Genomic DNA, 18,534 nt, shown 5'->3' on the forward strand with positions numbered 1-18,534 from the left:
TTTTAAATAAACATCCCAATCAGAAAAAGTAGCTTTTAAATATGCACGTAAGTATTTATTAAAAACTCTATGATTACGTTCAATCGTGCCAACAGTTTCATGATGGTATGCAGTTGAAAAATTATGTTGAATATTTAAAAGCTTTGTTAATTCTTCGAATAATTCATTTTTAAATTCAGTACCTAAATCTGATTTTATGGCATTCATTGTGCCGTATATTAAAATGAATCCTTCAAAAATTGCTGAGGCGATTGTTTTTGCCGATTTGTTTGGCACAGCGACTGTTACCAGGTATTTAGTCATGTCGCAAATCATGGTAAGTGCGAACTCGTTACCATATTTGGACTCAGGTAGGGGTCCTATTGTGTCAATTACTAGTATATCGAATGGTTTACAAGGAGTTGGTGTTAAAACAAGTTTTTCTTTTGTTTTTTCTTTTGGTTTAGGTTTAACTTTGTTGAAAAGACAATCCTTACAATTTTTGATATATTTCGATATATCACGAGTCATGTCTTTCCAATAAAACTTTGTTCGTATTTTTGCGTAAAGTCTTTTCATTCCGCATTGTCCACCAGAAATTGGATCATTACGGTAAATTTTCATTAGTTTTAATTTTGTATCTTCATCTGTTACTGTCTCCACTGGATCTGTTAGTATAATTTCTAAAGATTTTAAAATTTTATTTCCAATATTTTTGAAATTTGTAATAGTATGATGTTCGAACAAAATATCATTTTTAGGCCATTCAATTTGCTTAATTTTGTGTTTGCCGGTTTCTGATTCAAGCCTCGAAAGTAATTTCCCTAAATTCATTATTTCGTTAACAAGCTCAAAACTAAGTAACTCGAGTTTCTTATGTTTAATATGCGCACAAATTCTTAAACTTGTTGTTTTATTATTTTTATCTTACGTAATTGCAGATCTTATTCGTGGAATCTTTTTTGAAAAATTAAATGAAAATTTGTCGTAAACGTGTAAAGTAAACTGTTTTTCGTCGTTTTTTTTTCAGTTTTCCTAGGAAGGTTGTTGTCGTTTTGCCGTTTTGTCATTGATCTTGTCTGAACTGCTAAAATTTGTTTGTTCGCTTCCTTAATCTCATCGATTGTAATGCGCGATAGTGCGTCAGCACCAACGTTTGATTTTCCCTTAATATACACAATAGTAAATTATATTCAGCTAGTTCCAGCCTTATTCTTGAAAGTTTTGAAGATGGGTCTTTCATATTGAATAAGTATACTAGAGGTCTATGATCTGACTTTACAATAAAATGGGTGCCATACACGTATGGTCGAAATTGCTTGATTGCAAAGTAAATAGCTAAAAGATCTAATTCTATAATGAATTTTTTCTGTTCGGCTTTATTATATGCTTTAGAAGCGAAACAAATTGGTAAATCACTACCTTGCTGTTCTTGACTTAAAATAGCGCCACATTCAGTTGTGGAAGCATCAACGGTAATAATAAATTGTTTAGTAGTATTGAAGTAATTTTGGTGAAAGCAATGCTGCTTTCAAAGATAAAAATGCCCTTTCGCACTCAACATCTCATACAAATTCAACTCTTTTTCTGCTTAATCGGTTTAGAGGCGCTGCCAGAGACGCAAAATTAGGTATAAACCGTCTGTAATAGTTTGCAAACGCGACAAATCGTCGTACCGCGTCTTTGTCAGTCGGTTTTGTATACTTTTTAATTGCGTTTATTTTAGAGTCGTCTGGCAACAAACCTTTGGCCGAACATTTGTGACCTAAAAGTGTAACTTCTGGTCGTAAAAAGTTGCATTTATTTGGGTTAGGTTTGAGATTGAAAGACCTACAGTATCGAAAACTTTTGAAAGATTTTTAATGTGGCGTGCTTCACTCAGTACAGAAATGCGACGTTGGGTGGTATACCCGAAAAAGCTATTGTCATCATTCGTGAGAATGAATTTGGTGCTATGTTTAACCGAATGGAAGCACTTTCCATCTAAATGCACCTCGGTCAGTGCTGAAAGACGTAATGTCACGTGAGTTAGGATGCAAGGGGATTTGATGAAATCCCGAAAAAAGATCTAATGTGGAAATATATTTTGCTCTAACGAGATTGTCTAAAATATCGTCAACTCTAGCTAGTAGACATTTATCAGCAATGAGTTTTTTGTTTACTGCGCGAAAATCCACGCACATACGATATGCTTTCTGACCATTAGTATCCTTCATTGATACTACAATCAACGGACTATTGTAGTTCGAATAACTGGGTTCAATCAAATCGTTGTCTAACAATTTATTTACTTGGCGATTTATTTCTTCGCGTTGAGAGTATGGCAATCTATAATTTTTAACATATACCGACTCGTTGTCTGTTAATCTTAATTTTTGCTCGTAGAAGTTGTTTAAAGTCACTTTGTCCATGTCAAGAGCGAAAATGTCGGCATAATCAATGCAAAGGTCAATTAATTTACTATCAGCATATTGAGGTATTCGAAAAAATTTTTAAATTGAAATAAGTTCTTTCGTACGTTTTTCTTCTGTTTCTGTCTTGTTAATTGTATAAAATTTGTAGTTTGAAAGTTTTTCTGTACGAATACTTTTTCTTTTCACATACTTTACATCATCCGTGGTGCTTATGACTTTAATTATTGGGTTACTGGAATTAACAATGCACCTAGCTGTGAAAACGCCTTTTCCAACTTCCTACGAGTCCACGAAAAGTGGATCGGTTGAATCTCCTAAATCAAAAAGTCTGAGTATTTCACATCTTGGAGGAATGATACAACTATCGCTTTCTGTTCCATGTAGGATTGGTATCGCGACTTTTTCATTAGCTACACAAAAGTAAATACTATTTCTTTCATAATTAATAATGCATTTGTTAATTTTCAGAAAATCTTTACCCAGTATGCCATCGGATGGAATATTAAAGTCTTCATTTACTACATGTAAAGTATGTTTAATAGAAAAGTTTGAAAAATTTAAATTTACGGTAATTTTACCTAAAGTCGAAACTAAATTTGAAGTAACACCGGTAATGTTAATAATGTCGTTCGTATTTAATGAAATATTTCTGTCTAGACATGATATTTTTATTAAAGAAATGTCTGCTTGAGTGTCTACTAGGAAAGAACAAAATGTTTGTGACTCGTTAAGTTGTAATTCAATGAAATCAGAGTTATTTAAATTTAAAAAATAGATGCCTATTGGTGAGGGAAGTTCGCTTACTCGCTTAGTTCGTCCTTCCTCAGTGTTCGCTCCTGAGGGGCACTGGCGTTTAAAGCGCGAACGTTTGCGTTTCTACCTCTACCGTTGGACGATCTGGAATTGTTACCTCTATTGTTACTATAACAGTTATTATAACAGTTCGTCAAAATAGTTCGAGTACCATCAAAATTGTACTAGATCCACAAAAATAGTTCGGATACAATAAAAATAGTTAATTTACCATGAAAAATAGTTCGTGTACCATTAAAAGAGTTCATTTACCATGAAAAATAGTTAGTTAACCATGAAAAATAGTTATTTTACCATGAAAAACAGTTTTTTTTACCACGGAAAATAGTTTTTTACCATGAAAACAATTTTTTTTTAATCATGAAAAATAGTTTGTCTACCATTAATAACCAAAAGAAAAAACTTTCAAAAATAACTAAAAAAAACATTATTTTTTAAATAAATACATTATTATTTATAACTTTAATTAAATACGTACATATTTTTATATGTTTTACATTTGTACATTAGGTAAATGATGTTTAGTTTTAAAAAAATTTTGGACGAATATATGTAATTCCATTTGGAGAAAGAGTTGTATCAAGAGGGGAATAATATAATTCAGAAAGGTCCAATAGATAAAATTGGTCTGTACTTTCTATAACGTTGTTCTCAAAACAACGCAATTGAGTGTTCAACGCATACAAAAATTACTTTGTTGTTTTCAAATATAATAATGTCATTTATTTCAAATAATTTCAAAGATTTTGACATTAGCAAATATTTCTTGACTTTCTTGATTACATTGCTGTCTATTGATCTGTAACGGAAAATTTATATTTTCAGAAACAGTAAGCTTCTGAAATGTTGAACTTAAATTAGAAATGCATGAATTCACTTTCTTAAAGTGGCTTTTAAAAGTTCGTAAGCACTGGTAATAATGGCAACAATGCAGACAGTAAAAAGTACTAGATGATGTTAAACTGTGACAATTTTTTAGATGAACTACGAGTTTATCAATATCTTCAAAACTTTCGTTGCATACAAAGCACAAGACTATTTTCGAACAAAAAAAATATATAACGTAAAATTATTAAAAATATATATAAAATGTTTAAGTTTACTTTTATGTAATTACATTACATTAAGTCGATCAACAAGCAAAGTACATTTGGGGAAGGTTTATCTTCAGTCAATTCAATGGAATAAAAATATCTTTGGACAAACGTCCAAAACTCAATGCTATCCTGTGGATATTTTAAATGTAAAACATGAAAAGTCTTAAAGCATATGTCTAAAGCACTTAAAAATGAAGGAAGCTCATACTTGATGTCGTCATAGTAAACATAAAATTTACAATCGCTCAAATCACTGCCAATTGCGATAATTAGTGGTTGCAATGTCTCGCCGCGTGCATACAGTGATGTTTTCAGGTTATCCAATTTATTTCCGACATCGTTCACAGTATTAACCCGTAGTAAAAACGAGAGCTGAGAATCCTTAATAGTGCTTCTAAAAACCGTTTTGTTATCTGATTTCCGTTTTATATTAGGTCGTAGTACAGCGTGCAGCAACAATGCTATAAGTTGATCTGAACCTTTAATACAAATATATTTATAAACAGTTAATAATCATTCAATCTGATTATTACTTATGTTAAAAAACCTTGCTCAGTCTCATTTACTTTTTTCAAGTGCTGCAGATTTTGAGTGTCCTTTACCCTCTTGTTCAGAATTGGTAAAACTTTTGTTTTAAAACCCTGCCAATTTTCTCTTAGCCTTGAGGAATTCTGATGCAGAGCAGTAAAGTCAATATCAATCTGGAACAAACGAAAGTATGAAGCATCATTTTCATTTCAACATTGTACATTAAAATGTAAAATCCACCTACCAGATTGTAACCACACGAATGGGAAAAAAGTTTCCAGTTCCGTAAAATGTTCGCTAATGTGTTACCACTTGAGTTCAAAATTTGTTGTCGTCTGGTTTTGAATGTTTTCTTCCAATAAGCTTCAACTGTGCTCCACGGCGAATCAAATAAATTGAGCCAGTCATAGGCAGCTGCATAAAGAAACGTAGAATCACTATAAGCAAAAGATATTGGCATGGCATTAATTACATTTTTCATCACCGAAAGTAAACGTATGTTCTTCTGTCGGTGATGTCTCAGGAGTTGGACTTTCTGGGTCCACTAATTCACCAGATTTCTTCAATCTTTTCAATGTGTTGTAATATTTATCGTACAAACGGCCTGCTGGCCTCAAGGTAATCGGATCTTTGTGATAGTAATCGACTGAAAATTTATGAAAAATTAGAAATAATTTTGGAAGGAATGTATAATTTGTAAAACCTTGTCGTCTTTAAATCTGTTAGCAATATCTTGCGCAATAGATTGGAATGTATTTCGAGATATCTTGATTTTTCTTTTAATAAACCAACACACAGTCGCATCAATTAAGATCTTCCTCCCAGCGTCATCTAGCTTGCCCACCGCAGAACATACTCACCAGTTGGATGAGCATTCAGCACTTGTTGTAAATTCTAAACAATTATAATTATTTTTGATTTATTTTGCACACTATATACACTTACAAAATCATGTGACGAAGAACTGAATGGCTGTGAACGTGAAGGAGATTCAATGCCAATGTTCCGCTGTCGCCACTGCTGCATAAAATCAACAATGTCAGAATTGACTGAAGCTGTATCACACGTTGCTATAACCCCAAAATATTTTGCGCAAAATTAGCTGAAACATTCATCGAGACTTTAAAATACTTACGTTTGCTTTCCTCCAAGTAATGAGCTTGTGGCGGAAATCTGCTCTAGCAACATTCGTGTAGTTCTTGAACAAATTTGCAAGGTCAGACTCCGTCAGATATTTCAAATTGGTCAGCGTTATTACTTACTTACTTACTTAATTGGCGCTTAACCGTCTAAACGGTTATGGCCGCCCAACAAGGCGCGCCAGTCGCTCCATCGCTCCGCCAACCGGCGCCAATTGGTCACACCAAGGGAGTTTAAATCGTTTTCCACCTGGTCCTTCCAACGGAGTGGGGGCCGCCCTCTACCTCTGCTTCCATAGGCGGTTTCCGATAGAAACACTTTGTTGGCCGGAGCATCATCTTTCATTCGCATAACATGGCCTAGCCAGCGCAGCCGCTGCGTTTTAATTCGCTGGACTATGTTGATGTCTGCGTATAGCTCGTACAGCTCATGATTAAATCTTCTTCGGTACTCGCCATCGCCAACGCGTAGAGGTCCATAAATCTTTCGAAGAACTATTCTCTCGTACACTCCCAAAGCCGCTTTATCTGCTGTTGTTATGGTCCATGCTTCTGCCCCATATAGCAGGACGGGTACGATAAGTGACTTGTAGAGTATGATTTTCGTTCGCCGAGAGAGGATTTTACTTTTCAATTGCCTACCTAGTCCAAAGTAGCATTTATTGGCAAGATTGATTCTTCGCTGGATTTCAGTGCTGATGTTGTTGCTAGTGTTGATGCTGGTTCCCAAATAAACGAAGTATTTTACTATTTCGAAATTATGGCTGCCAACAGTAGCGTGGTTGCCAAGGCGCATATGCGCTGACTCTTTGCTCGATGACAGCAGGTACTTCGGTTTGTCCTCATTCACAATCAAACCCATCTAACCCATCTTTACCGCTTCTTTTTCCAGTTTGGTCAGCGTTATTGCTTGCGCCGAAATAGCGGAAAATAAAACAAAAAATAAAAAAAATTTGTGTATTTGCAAATCAATTTTGAGTTCTGCGATTTTTTGAGGAAAATCCCACTCCAAAATCAGTTGAGAAAATTCCGTGTCTGCTGGATCAGGATTTTTCATATCATCCGCTTCAAGAGCACTTAATATATTTAACGAAAACAATTAACTATTGTCATTGTTGTTCTATTAATTTTAATTAAATTAAATCTCACTTTAAACAACGCCCACGCAACAAACACTGTCCACGAAAATTTGACAACTGATTATCAACAATGAGTTGTTTTATTTTGCACAAAGCATCAAGAGTTTCCGTTATTCTCATCGAATAAACGATCTTTTTGGTTAGTTGAACCAACCAAAATAGTACAGTTACAATTTTATTTGGTTCGTTTTACTATTTTGGCTGTTAAGAATTGTAATTTTACCATTTTAAAGTTTAGCCATACCATTTTATGTAGTTAAATTTATATGCTACAATTCTAACGGTTAGTTTAACCAACCAAAATAGTACAGTTACAATTTTGTATGGTTAGTTTTACAATTTTGGCTGTTAAGAATTGTAATTTTACCATTTTATAGTTTAGCCATACCATTTTTTGTATTTAAATTTATATGCTACAATTCTAACGGTTAGTTTAACCAACCAAAATAGTACAGTTACAATTTTATTTGGTTAGTTTTACTATTTTTTTTTTACCATTTTAGAGTTTAGCCATACCATTTTTTGTAGTTAAAGTTATATGCTGCAATTCTAACGGTTAGTTTAACCAACCAAAATAGTACATTTACAATTCTACCGGTTAGTTAAACTATTTTTATGGTTAAAAATCTCCAAATACGTTTAACAATTTTTTTTCGATTAGATTAACCACCTGAATTGTACTTGTTGTTTGTGTTTTCAATACAAAGTAGAAAAATAGTTTATTAACAACCTTTTTCGGTTAGATTAACCTATCTTTTTTCTTTCTGTGTAGGATTTGTATTTGAACGCGTGTTATTATTGTTGTTATTCTGGTATATATTTCCGTTATAATTCCTATATCTTTGATTATTTTTGCCGTTATAGTTACTATTGTATGAACATGAACTGCTATTATTTCTATAACCAGTATAGCCGCGGTTTAGGTAAAAACCTCGATAACTACCACGTGAATTTCTGAATGTACTGTTACCACGTGATCGGAAAGCTAGAACTTGACGTTCAGTTACTTCGTTGTTTTGTTCTACAATTAATTTTGCTACCACGTCTTTCGGATCAGTAAATGCCGTTGAGGCTAAAATGGTTTTTACTAAATTGGATTTTGCATTTAATCGACTGCCATTTCATGAGCTTTCGCTTGATTGATCCCTTCAATAATAAGAGACCGCTCAAGTAAGTTAGCTAAATCTTCAACTTTTTTGGCAAAATCTGTATAATTTTTAACTCAAAATAAATTTAAATATTTTGAAAAAAAATGGTTTTTTTTTCAAAATGCTATAACTTTTTGAAAAATTTACGGTTTGGGATCATTTTTTTTTTAAATATGTTTTTAAATGTGCTTTTCGGAAAAAATACAAAAAAAATGTTAAAGTTTTTTTTTCAATTAAATAAAAAAAAAATAAAAAATTCTCGGCGCACTCCGGGATTAGTGGGGATGATTGCAGAATTGATTGAAGGCGAAATTCGAAAAATCTCGGAAAACTGAAAAATTACAAAAAAAAAACTTTAAAATTATTTTTGATTTTTTTCCGAAAAGTACATTTAAAAACAAACTAAAAAAAAAAGATTCCAAACGGTCAAATTTTGAAAAAGTTATAGCACTTTGAAAACAAAAACGGTTTTTTTTTTTAAAAATTCATAATTTTTTTTGTGTTGGATGAAAAAATTTGAAAAACTTCTGAAAAACGTCTTTCGTAAGCTAGAAAAAGAAGAAAAAATTTCAGGCAATTCTAAAGGGGCGGGTTCAAAATTGGTCGAAATGGGATGGAATACCTCATATATATATACTTAGTTGTCACTGCTGCTAGTTTCCGTTACTGCTGCTGCTGCGCTGGCAGACCTGAATCGCTGCTGGTGTTGTTGCTGCTGCTGGCGGTGGTGACAAAATGGCGTTGTATTTGGTGGAGTAATTTTTCGCGATCCGTTATGCGTGGCGTGGCGTGGCGTGATGTGAGTGCCGTTAGGTACAGGCCCGCTGGTATTACCAAGTTACTACTTTAATTTGGTCGATTAGATCTAGAAATTGTAGTTTTATGAAATTTATTTTAGAAGTTTGGTTAAATTAGGTTAAGAAATTGCAGTTTTATTTAATTGTATTTAGAAGTTGTAGTTTTAATGGATTTGATTTAGAAAATTTGTTAAGTTTGCTTTAGAAATTTTAGTTACGTATATTGAATTTGGTTTAGATTTGTAGCTTTATTAGAATTGTAGCTTTTGATTTAGAAAATTATGAAAATTGCTTTATTACTTTGGTTAAATTTGATTTAGAAAATTATTAAATTTGTTTTAGGAATCGTAGATTTAATGAATTTGATTTAGGAAATTGTTAAATTTGGTTAAAAATTGTATTTTACTTTATTTAATTTGATTTGAGAATTGTATTTTAGTTTTATTAAATTTGATATTAAACACCACGCACTTTATCCTTGCTTTCGCACACCACGTACATTATCTTTACACCGCTAGCCAAAGACTGTCCTTATTTTAAAAAAAATTTCCACTCACCACCAGTCCATCGTCAAAAAATCCGGTTGCCTGCTGAGGCTCCAGCCTCACGGTCGCCATGTGAAAACCTAAGTTAGGTTACCTGCGTGAAGGCTGTGACACCGAAAAAACTCTTGGTACGCCATGTGGCGTCACCTTTTGCTCACCATTATCTCGGAGGGCGCCGCCTCCACACCGTATCCATCAATGCGTTTTAATATGCCCTCGGAGATCTTACTCTCCAACACATTGAATAAATAAATGCACTCTTGTTTTCAAGTTTTAATTTATTTTACTTTTTTCCAATATTTTCGCGTGCACACTTCGAGCTGGTCAAAATTATATTAATGGCGGTGAAACATGAAAATGCCGATGTCACCCTTGCCACTCGTCATTTTCATGTTTCACCCCACATATATCGTATTCACTCTTACATGCTATATTTCAATAGCTCATAACGTATTATATTGTGTTTTGTTCTTTCTGTTTGTAGTATTCACAATTAAATACGTCATTGTGAGCGACACTATTGCGATGTTGCCAGATAGTTTATGAAAAGCTAATTTGGGGGATTTTACCCTTACACACTCCCAATTCTTCTGAGTTTGCATCAGTTAAATATAAAAACTCTTATCTAATATAAAAGACAATACTAGCCGTCTTCCTGATTTACAAATAGTAGACGACCGGGTGTATAAACGAACCGAACATCCTAATGGATCACCGGAACCTGAAACCTTCAACTGGTAACTCTGGATTCCGAAAACTTTAGTACCACAGGTTTTAGAAAATGCTCACTGCACTCCAAATAAATGTCACGGAGGCATTGCAAAAACACCACAGCGCCTTCGATTAAATTTTTATTGGCCAAACATGACAGTCGATGTAAAAGAATATGTTGTCCCATTTGGCATCTGTCGGCATAGCAAAGCTCCTAACACAACTCTCCGTCCTCCATTCCAGAAACTGTATGTAGATCTACTTGGCCCTTATCCCAGATCAAGGCAAGGAATTATTGGAATTCTAATCGTTCTTGACCAGCTTTCAAAATTTCGTTTATTTAAAGCAATTAGAAGCTTCAATACATCAAACATTTGTAATTATTTTAAAGATAACGTTTTTAGTGTTTTCGGAACCCCTGAAGTGGTGCTGAGCGACAATGGAAAACAGTTCAAATCCAATGAGTTTAATAACTTGTTGACCGAGCGGGGTATTAAACATATTTATTCAGCTTTATATAGCCCACAGGCAAATGCTAGTGAACGAGTAAATCGTTCGATTATAGCCGGCATTCGATCCTACCTTAAAGCGGATCAGACCCTATGGGACACACATTTGGCGGATATCGCAGAAGCACTCCGAAGCTCTTACCACCAATAAATCGGATGCACACCATATTACGGCCTATTCGGTCAGCAAATGGTAGAGCACTCTGATGAATATGAGATATTACGTAGGCTGGAAGCGCTAGACCAGAATGTCATTGAGAGAACGGACAGGTTGAATCTGATAAGAAAATCACTCGCAGAAAACATAAAGAAGGCGTTTGAAACATTTGCTAAGCGATACAACTTGCGAAGTAGATTAAACACGTTTAGCCTCGGTGACAAAGTATACCGAAGGAATTTGGTGCTTAGCGACGCATCAAAAAAGTTGTGTGCCAAATTTGTTCCAAAATTCGTAAAAGCCACAGTAAAATCTATAATAGGTAACTGTATGTATGAATTGGAGAATGAGGTTAGCAAAAAGCGAGGGGTATATCATGAGAAAGACATTCTTGAAAGCAAAGACATGTTACCCCAGGACATAAGAGGAGTCACAGCGAGTAAAATCGCAAGCGACACTGAACCAGAAAAAGGTCGAAAGTAAAGAAGCTACGGCTCAAAAGTCGTGAGAGTGTCAGATAGCCAAACCCAAAAAGGCGAATAGGAAAAAATAGAAAAGATCTCAGGAGGAAAAACAAGCAGGTGCCAAGCAGAGAGTGGAGCAGTCCTAAAGGAATCAGCGAAGGCCACAGAAAAGTCTTTAAAGGTCACACTACAGCTCAGAGACCTCGATGAGATTACTACTCCCGATAAGATTTTTGATGCGATCCATCAGCAATGCAGGATAGAATAGCCTGATCCAACTGCCATAGAAAGTATACGGACAGGGTATAGCGTTAAAAAATGGGCATATGTTAGCCTTACAGGGGATGATGCCAAAGTTGTTCTAAAGGCGCAAAGATTAAGAGTAGGAATGGGTATCTTGTCGAATTCGAGAGTTGAAACAGTGCATTATGTGGGGGACAACATTCGGCATACAGTTTCAGATGTCCACAGCGGGAAGGAAGCAACCAGATTACCCTATGAGATTATTGCAATTCAATTTAAATCCCTGGGAAGAGGCCCAAGACTTCTCATCCCAAATAATGTTCGAAGGAGGAGTTGACGCCGTACAAAAATAAAAGCAGGAGCAAGGCCAGCTGGCGGACTCGCTTGGAAAGCCTCAATTTTGATACCAGGAAAACCACTTCCGCAGGAAAAGATGACACCGACAGTGACTGGATTATCGTGGGCAAAAATCAAAGGAATATAAATTTTTAGTTGCTATGCACCTCCGAGCATGACCAGCATAGAGTTATAGAATAGGGTTCTTGGGATAACCATAGATAGACAGGGTAAATTATAATATGTGGAGGCTTCAATGCATAGTCAAGTTTATGTGATAGTAGTAGAACTAACGATAAAGGTAGAGTTATTCTCGAAAGCCTTGCACATCTGAGGATAGAAATTCTAAATGAGCCAGGGAGATATATATTCGACACCGGCATTAGGCGCTCGAAGGACCAAAATGTCTTGACACGACAGCCAAAATCTCCAGGATTTTAACCGATCAAGTTTAGCAGGAAAAACGAGAAAGAAAAGACTTTTGTAAATATTCAAATATTTAATGTACGTGAGTATTTTAATATACAAGTCAGTCTTAATCCTATAGTAATATGTTTATGTAACATTAAGAATTGTTAACGCCGGTTGCTGTCGAACGGTTTATTTATTCGTGCGATGTTTTAACATGGATAACTAGCACCGTTCGAACACCTCTGTTAACAATTTAAGTATAGAAAAATACGTATAGAAAAGTACGTGGGCTACCTCAAAAGTTTGAGGATTTGGGCAGTTGGCCTAAACATGCCGGCCCCCGTTGCGTGGCGCAACATTGAAAACATAACCGCGTTGTTGAGCCGTCGTGTTCCATCAAGGTTAACTTATAACTATTTACAGTTTCCCCGTCTTCATTATGGGCTTACTCTAGACTAAAAAAGAAAAAACTTTAAAAAATAGACGTGGTTTTAAATTTCAGTGGCACGTTTTATTAACTTATAGAATTCAAAATGAATAGATTCATTTGATGCTAAAATAGAATAGTGCTCTTAAGCTAAAATAAAGTTGTTATGCAAAAGGGAAGGAGAGCCTAACAAGCGCCCGACATAACCCATCCAAAAATTGTATCTTGGGCCAGCAGTGGGCCTAATGTGCCGACCGAAATTGCGCCCAATAGAATCTTGCAGTAGATTACTTCCCCGAGTACAAGGCGGACTGGAGATGCGATATTAAAGCGTGGATCCGCCAGCTTCAAATTGACATATTTTCCCACGATCGTGTCTTCTAATTAAGTTAGCGGTGTGCGTCGATGCAAATTGCGGACACATACTGCGTGCATGGTAATAGTCATAGGCTGACCATGCTTCCCACGCAGCTTAAGAAAGCAACCCATCTGGCGCTTGATGTATGTTACACCAAGCTGCAAATCTCGGGCGAGATATTCGTCGATTACGGTGGTGGCCGCACAGGGATCAATCAAAGCTCGCACCAGATGTAGTCGCCCTTGTGTCTCTATTTTAACAACGGCGGTTGGTGCCACTGCTGTAAGACACTATACGGGTTTTGGCGGTGCTCCAATTGGGGCTATTCTTCCGGACCGGAAGTTTGAAATAGGCGTGAGGTGGAATGCTAACGATTCCACTCTCTCTTGGTGCCTACGGGTTCGTCGTCGGGCTATTGTGCTCTTTTTATTGCGCAGTTGGAAAGTTTCCATTTCCAATCTGCGGTGCTATCGTCGTTCGTGTTGAAGCTCTGGTCGAAAACGCTGTGGTTTCGATCCGCTTGCTGCCTCTGTGTGGAATGCATGATATTCCACTCCAGTACGCTGTTCCGGGCGGAAAGCAGACGTTTCCGCCCAGAATTTGTGGCTTCAATGATCGTCTCTACATCTGACGCACTGTCACTGTCATCAGCTTCCCAGAGTATAGGCCTCGTCGGTCGTGGAGTTGATTTTGGCGCATCTTGTAAATTTAACATCGTGTGATGATCGTCTCCACACTTTTGGCACCTTCCGTTGTGTATGCAATGACCTGCGCGATGCAATGGCGACAAAGAATTGACACAGTGACGTGTCCTATTGACCTTGATCCAACGTTCTGCCGTAGAAAGGCTGCGAAATACTGGACAAACCTGTAGTGGATGCTTTTTCTGGCAGATGCGACAGATTAGTGGGAACTCGGTTGCATCGGCCCTTTTACGTATTTCAGTGAAACGCATCATATCTAGAAAAATAAACAATGCCCTTGTTGGAAACATTTTTCATCGTATTTAAAAACCACCCTAATGGATGGCGAGCAATATGAGGTGGGTTTGTGGGATACAAGCAATTCTAAGAGTTCCCGTGTGCAAAAGGTTTGAGATGCCGATATTATGAGAGATATTTCATTTGTATACATGAAAGTTCCTCGGAAATACCAACCGAGAGAATGACTAATTACCCCTCAAAACTACACCATGCATGCCAAAAAAATGTTTCATGGTTGTATTGTGTTTTGGCTTTTACTATATAAAATATTGCCCAGTGTGGACACTCTATTATGCCTACTTAAGTTTGCCCCACCTACGACGATATCGAATATCGATAACTTTTTCATCGCACTAAGTTAATTAATGGCTGACGGCCATTAATAAGTCATGGTTCAATTATGTACAGGTTGGCTCATCTCATCAGCTGGTTTTATTTATGTCATTGCATGGTCGAAGGGATTGTCAAAAGGAGATGGCAAATGAATGAAACCAACACATTGGCAACATTTTACTTACACATACAAAAACTGCTAAGTTTTATGTTTCCATTCCATACCATTCGCATCAACGCCAATACACAGATTTTGACAATTTGAACAGACATATTTTGTTGCTTTACAGATGAGCCAACCTGTATATAGTTGAACCATGTTAATAAGTTAAGTTAAAAAACGTGCGTGTGAACGAACGTAAATTCGCGGTGCTTGTTCGGGAGTGTCGGAAGAGTGGTGTTAGTGTATAAGAAAATAGAGGAAATGAATTTAAAGTGAAGAATAATATAAATTATTATTAATAATATTTCCTCATAAAAGTTAAAATGTGATTATTGATACAAGAGATGGTGTTAAATTGTTCGTGTTTGTGTTGTTGTGCTTTTGGCACTACTTTACAACGGCACCGCATTTTGCATTAGGGCGTCGAATTGCTGGAGGAAAAAATTTAATGTGCTTGGTTTTGCAGAGGAAAGTTTTAACACGAGTTAAAACTCAAAAGCGAATGTCGATATTTCTCTAGCTTTCTGGTGATAGAGTGTGCCCATTTTTTTTTAAATGGTGTCCGAAATTTTGTTATTCTTCCCCCTTTGAAAAAAAAAAAATATATATATATGGTGTGTTATACGGCTTGGCAAATTTGGTGAATAATGAAAAAAATATGTGTTTTTTTTTATTTTTTCTTTAATACTTTTTGTTTAGTAGGGGTTAATGCAATGGAATTGGTAGCGTATGAATTTTCCTTTTACGTACCGCTACCTTTGCCATTGTGATATCCCTATTTTCTATTCTTCAACTTTCGGGTGAAAATGTATAAAAAAAATGTGATCGGCTGGTTGTCTGGCTTTAGATGGCATTGGGTTACGGTGGAAAATACAAAAATTTGAGAAAAATAAGAAAAAACAAAATTTTGAAAAATCTTTCCAACAAAAAATTGTTTGTTTGTTGGGTGTTTATTTCTTTTTCTTTAAGTGTCCCATTTTCCAAAACAAGCTTCAACACAATCAGCCCTCGCACTTATATGATGAGAATTTAGACATAAGCAAAAATAGATCTCATGTTTGCTATTAGCGAAATAGCAAGACGAGCAAAGTTGTCCATTATAAAATATTGAACGCAAGGTAATTCTCTTTATTTTGTCAGCTTATTTATGTTAAATTATTCTAAACATATTCTTACACACATATTTACTTTAAGCGTACATACTTACCCACATATATACCTTAAGCATACATACTTACATACCTACACAACTCGATACAAATACGTACCTACACATCTGTGTTGAGCTGTGACTTCTTTGGGAAATGCAACGAATTTTATTATCAGTATTTTCTACTTTATAGGGTATTAGAGTAAAATTATTATTTTCATCGATGTTTTCTACCTTAAAGGGCCCTATATCTACTATCTAACATATGACCTGTTTCATTTTTTACTAACAATACATCTCCCATATTTATTTCCTTATAGTGAATATTTTTATCATAACTATTCTTTTGTTTTTCTTTAGCCTCTTCTACTAATTTAAAGGCTTTATCGTGTGCTATTTGTAACCTATACTTAATTTCCTTATCGTAATCCTCATAGTTGTATAATGGGCTTACGGTATTTTCTTGTAAAAATTCGTAAGTCTGGGATTTTTTGCCAAAGATCAATTCGACTGGACAATAGTTATGGACTGTAGATGGGTTAGTGTTGTAACAATATGCAAAATATTTGAGATACTCATCCCAGTCATCTTTGTTAATGGATATGTATGAACGCACATATTCATTGAAAGTTCTATGGCTACGTTCAACAGTGCCTAACGTTTGGTGGTGATATGGCTTAGATGTTTTGTGTTCAATATTGAGGAGCTTACATAGTTCCTCAAACAGGCTATTTTTATATTCGGATCCCATATCCGGTATTATTGTTTTCATACTTCCATAAATTAAAATGAAATTTTCGAATATGGATCTGGCTACTGTTTTTGCATATTTGCTCTGTATAGGAATTGCAACTAAATATTTAGTCAAATCACATATCAGAGTGACAGCGTATTCGTTTCCATTTAATGATCTTGGTAAAGGTCCAATTGTATCTATTTGTACTGTTTCGAACGCTTTCGGTGGTGTTTCAGTCAAAATCATTGGTTCTTTTAAATTTTTGTAAATTTTATTTTTATTGCAATTTACGCATTTCTTTATATATTTTCTTATATAATTTTTCATATTTTCCAGTAATATTTTTGTCTTATTTTATTAGTTGTACGATTGATTCCTGGGTGGCTACCAATAACAAGATCATCGTGATATTTTTGAAGAATCTTTTTAATTTTATCATTTTCCGTCACATGCACAACCTCCGGTGTTAATGCAATAGTTAAATTTTTGAGAACTTTGGCACCTATTTCCTTAAATGTGTCTACTCGAGTATAATTAAACAATTTGTCTCCTAAGGACAACTGTATTTTCTTAATTCCCAAATTGCCGGCTTTTTCGATAAGCCTGGTAAAGAATTGGTCTAAGTCAATCTTCGCCTCATCAATTTGATTCTCTATATTTATTTCACTATAAATTTTCTTTTCTTTACTTTTGTATTTTTATTAATACATTTGTAAGATTTTTCTCCTATCGTTTTTTCTTCTATGAGCAGTTTAACGACATCTTCCCATTAGCCCATTGGGGATGGCAGTTAAAATTTAGTTAAAACTTATCTAAACCGTCGGCGCGGCTGGTATATCGCTTTTTTTAGGAATTGTTTATGGGTTGAGTAGAGTTTCAGAAACAAACTGATGCAACTAACTACGCAGATGATTAGAAGCATGATCTTAATAGTATCTAGTGCCTCAGTATGGTCTACTACTTGGACTGAGTTTACAACGTTTGCCGTTGGTTTTTCTATTTTTGACTCTTGGCCTCCAATCGTAAAAAAAATATGAAGACAAAATTTTTTTTTTTGTTTTTTTGTTTTTTTCTTTTATTAAACATTTTTGTTCAATATTTTAATCTGTCCTTCCCATAAATTTCACTTCGTACCTATATAATTCTTTAGGTGTTGTTGCTGGTGGGTTTCTTACATTCCATATTTTGGCTCCACAGGCATCTCAATAAGTTTCCAAAGACTTTTCAACCAAATTAGAGTTTTTTCCTCATCTACAATTTTAATTTATTTTTAAGGTCCTCAAGTGGGCCTTTTACATAAGTTTTAATTTTCCTTGGTGTTTCCATAATTTTAAATCAATAGCTTTACAAAATTGTATTTTATTATTTTTTTTTCAACACCCTAATGTTTACATTGCTGGATTCGGTTTTTTGTTTTTAAAATTATTATTCCTTAATCCCTTAGTTTCTTGTTTTTGGTTGAAATCTTTCTGCCTGATTAGTGCTTAAATTTATTTTTTCAAAGATCTTGGCTATTGTTTTTCGAATGCCAAATTGCTTTTCTCCTCTTTTTCTTTTTAATTTGACCGGCTTTGGAACTTTACGTTCCACAATTTTTTGAATCCTATTTTTCTTTCTGTACTCCTCGATTGTTATTGGCTTAGGGCCTTGCTTGGTGTTTCGTTTTCACCTTCTTGTAAATTCAAATTTGGTTTAACAAATTTGTCGAAAATTTGGTCAAATTGGCTTTGATTTTGTATGTCCTCTTCTGGGAACATAGCTCAAAAATTAGTAAAAAAAGTTTTTACAGCAGAAACCTAAATAGATTGGCAGCCGTTAGGTTGCCAGAATATTTTGCTGCTTGACAATAAATTTTAGATTGTAAAAACTAAGCTAATATACGTATTATAACTATTAGCTGCCAGTCCTGAACGCCTCACGGTGTCATCCTTGCGCCATGCTGATCTGTATCGTT

At 35.1% G+C, this 18,534-nt stretch overlaps 2 protein-coding genes across 8 annotated transcripts in view; both read right to left on the reverse strand.

Moving 5' to 3' along the window:
* The window catches only part of LOC137240117 (neurotrimin-like), a 2,444,277-nt gene that overhangs the window by 267,300 nt on the left and 2,158,443 nt on the right, over window positions 1-18,534 (reverse strand). The window lies entirely within an intron of this gene.
* On the reverse strand, window positions 4,251-14,173 carry LOC137239265 (uncharacterized). Its single transcript, XM_067764365.1, has 7 exons — window positions 13,852-14,173; window positions 5,777-5,901; window positions 5,692-5,725; window positions 5,304-5,477; window positions 5,076-5,245; window positions 4,851-5,004; window positions 4,251-4,782 (listed from the first exon to the last, which is right to left on the reverse strand). The coding sequence occupies exons 1-7, from the start codon at window positions 14,171-14,173 to the stop codon at window positions 4,325-4,327; spliced, it is 1,437 nt and encodes a 478-aa protein (XP_067620466.1). The 3' UTR covers window positions 4,251-4,324.

The sequence above is a fragment of the Eurosta solidaginis genome, chromosome 2 (genome assembly GCF_040869045.1).
Source record: "Eurosta solidaginis isolate ZX-2024a chromosome 2, ASM4086904v1, whole genome shotgun sequence".
Taxonomy (NCBI): Eukaryota; Metazoa; Arthropoda; class Insecta; order Diptera; family Tephritidae; genus Eurosta; species Eurosta solidaginis.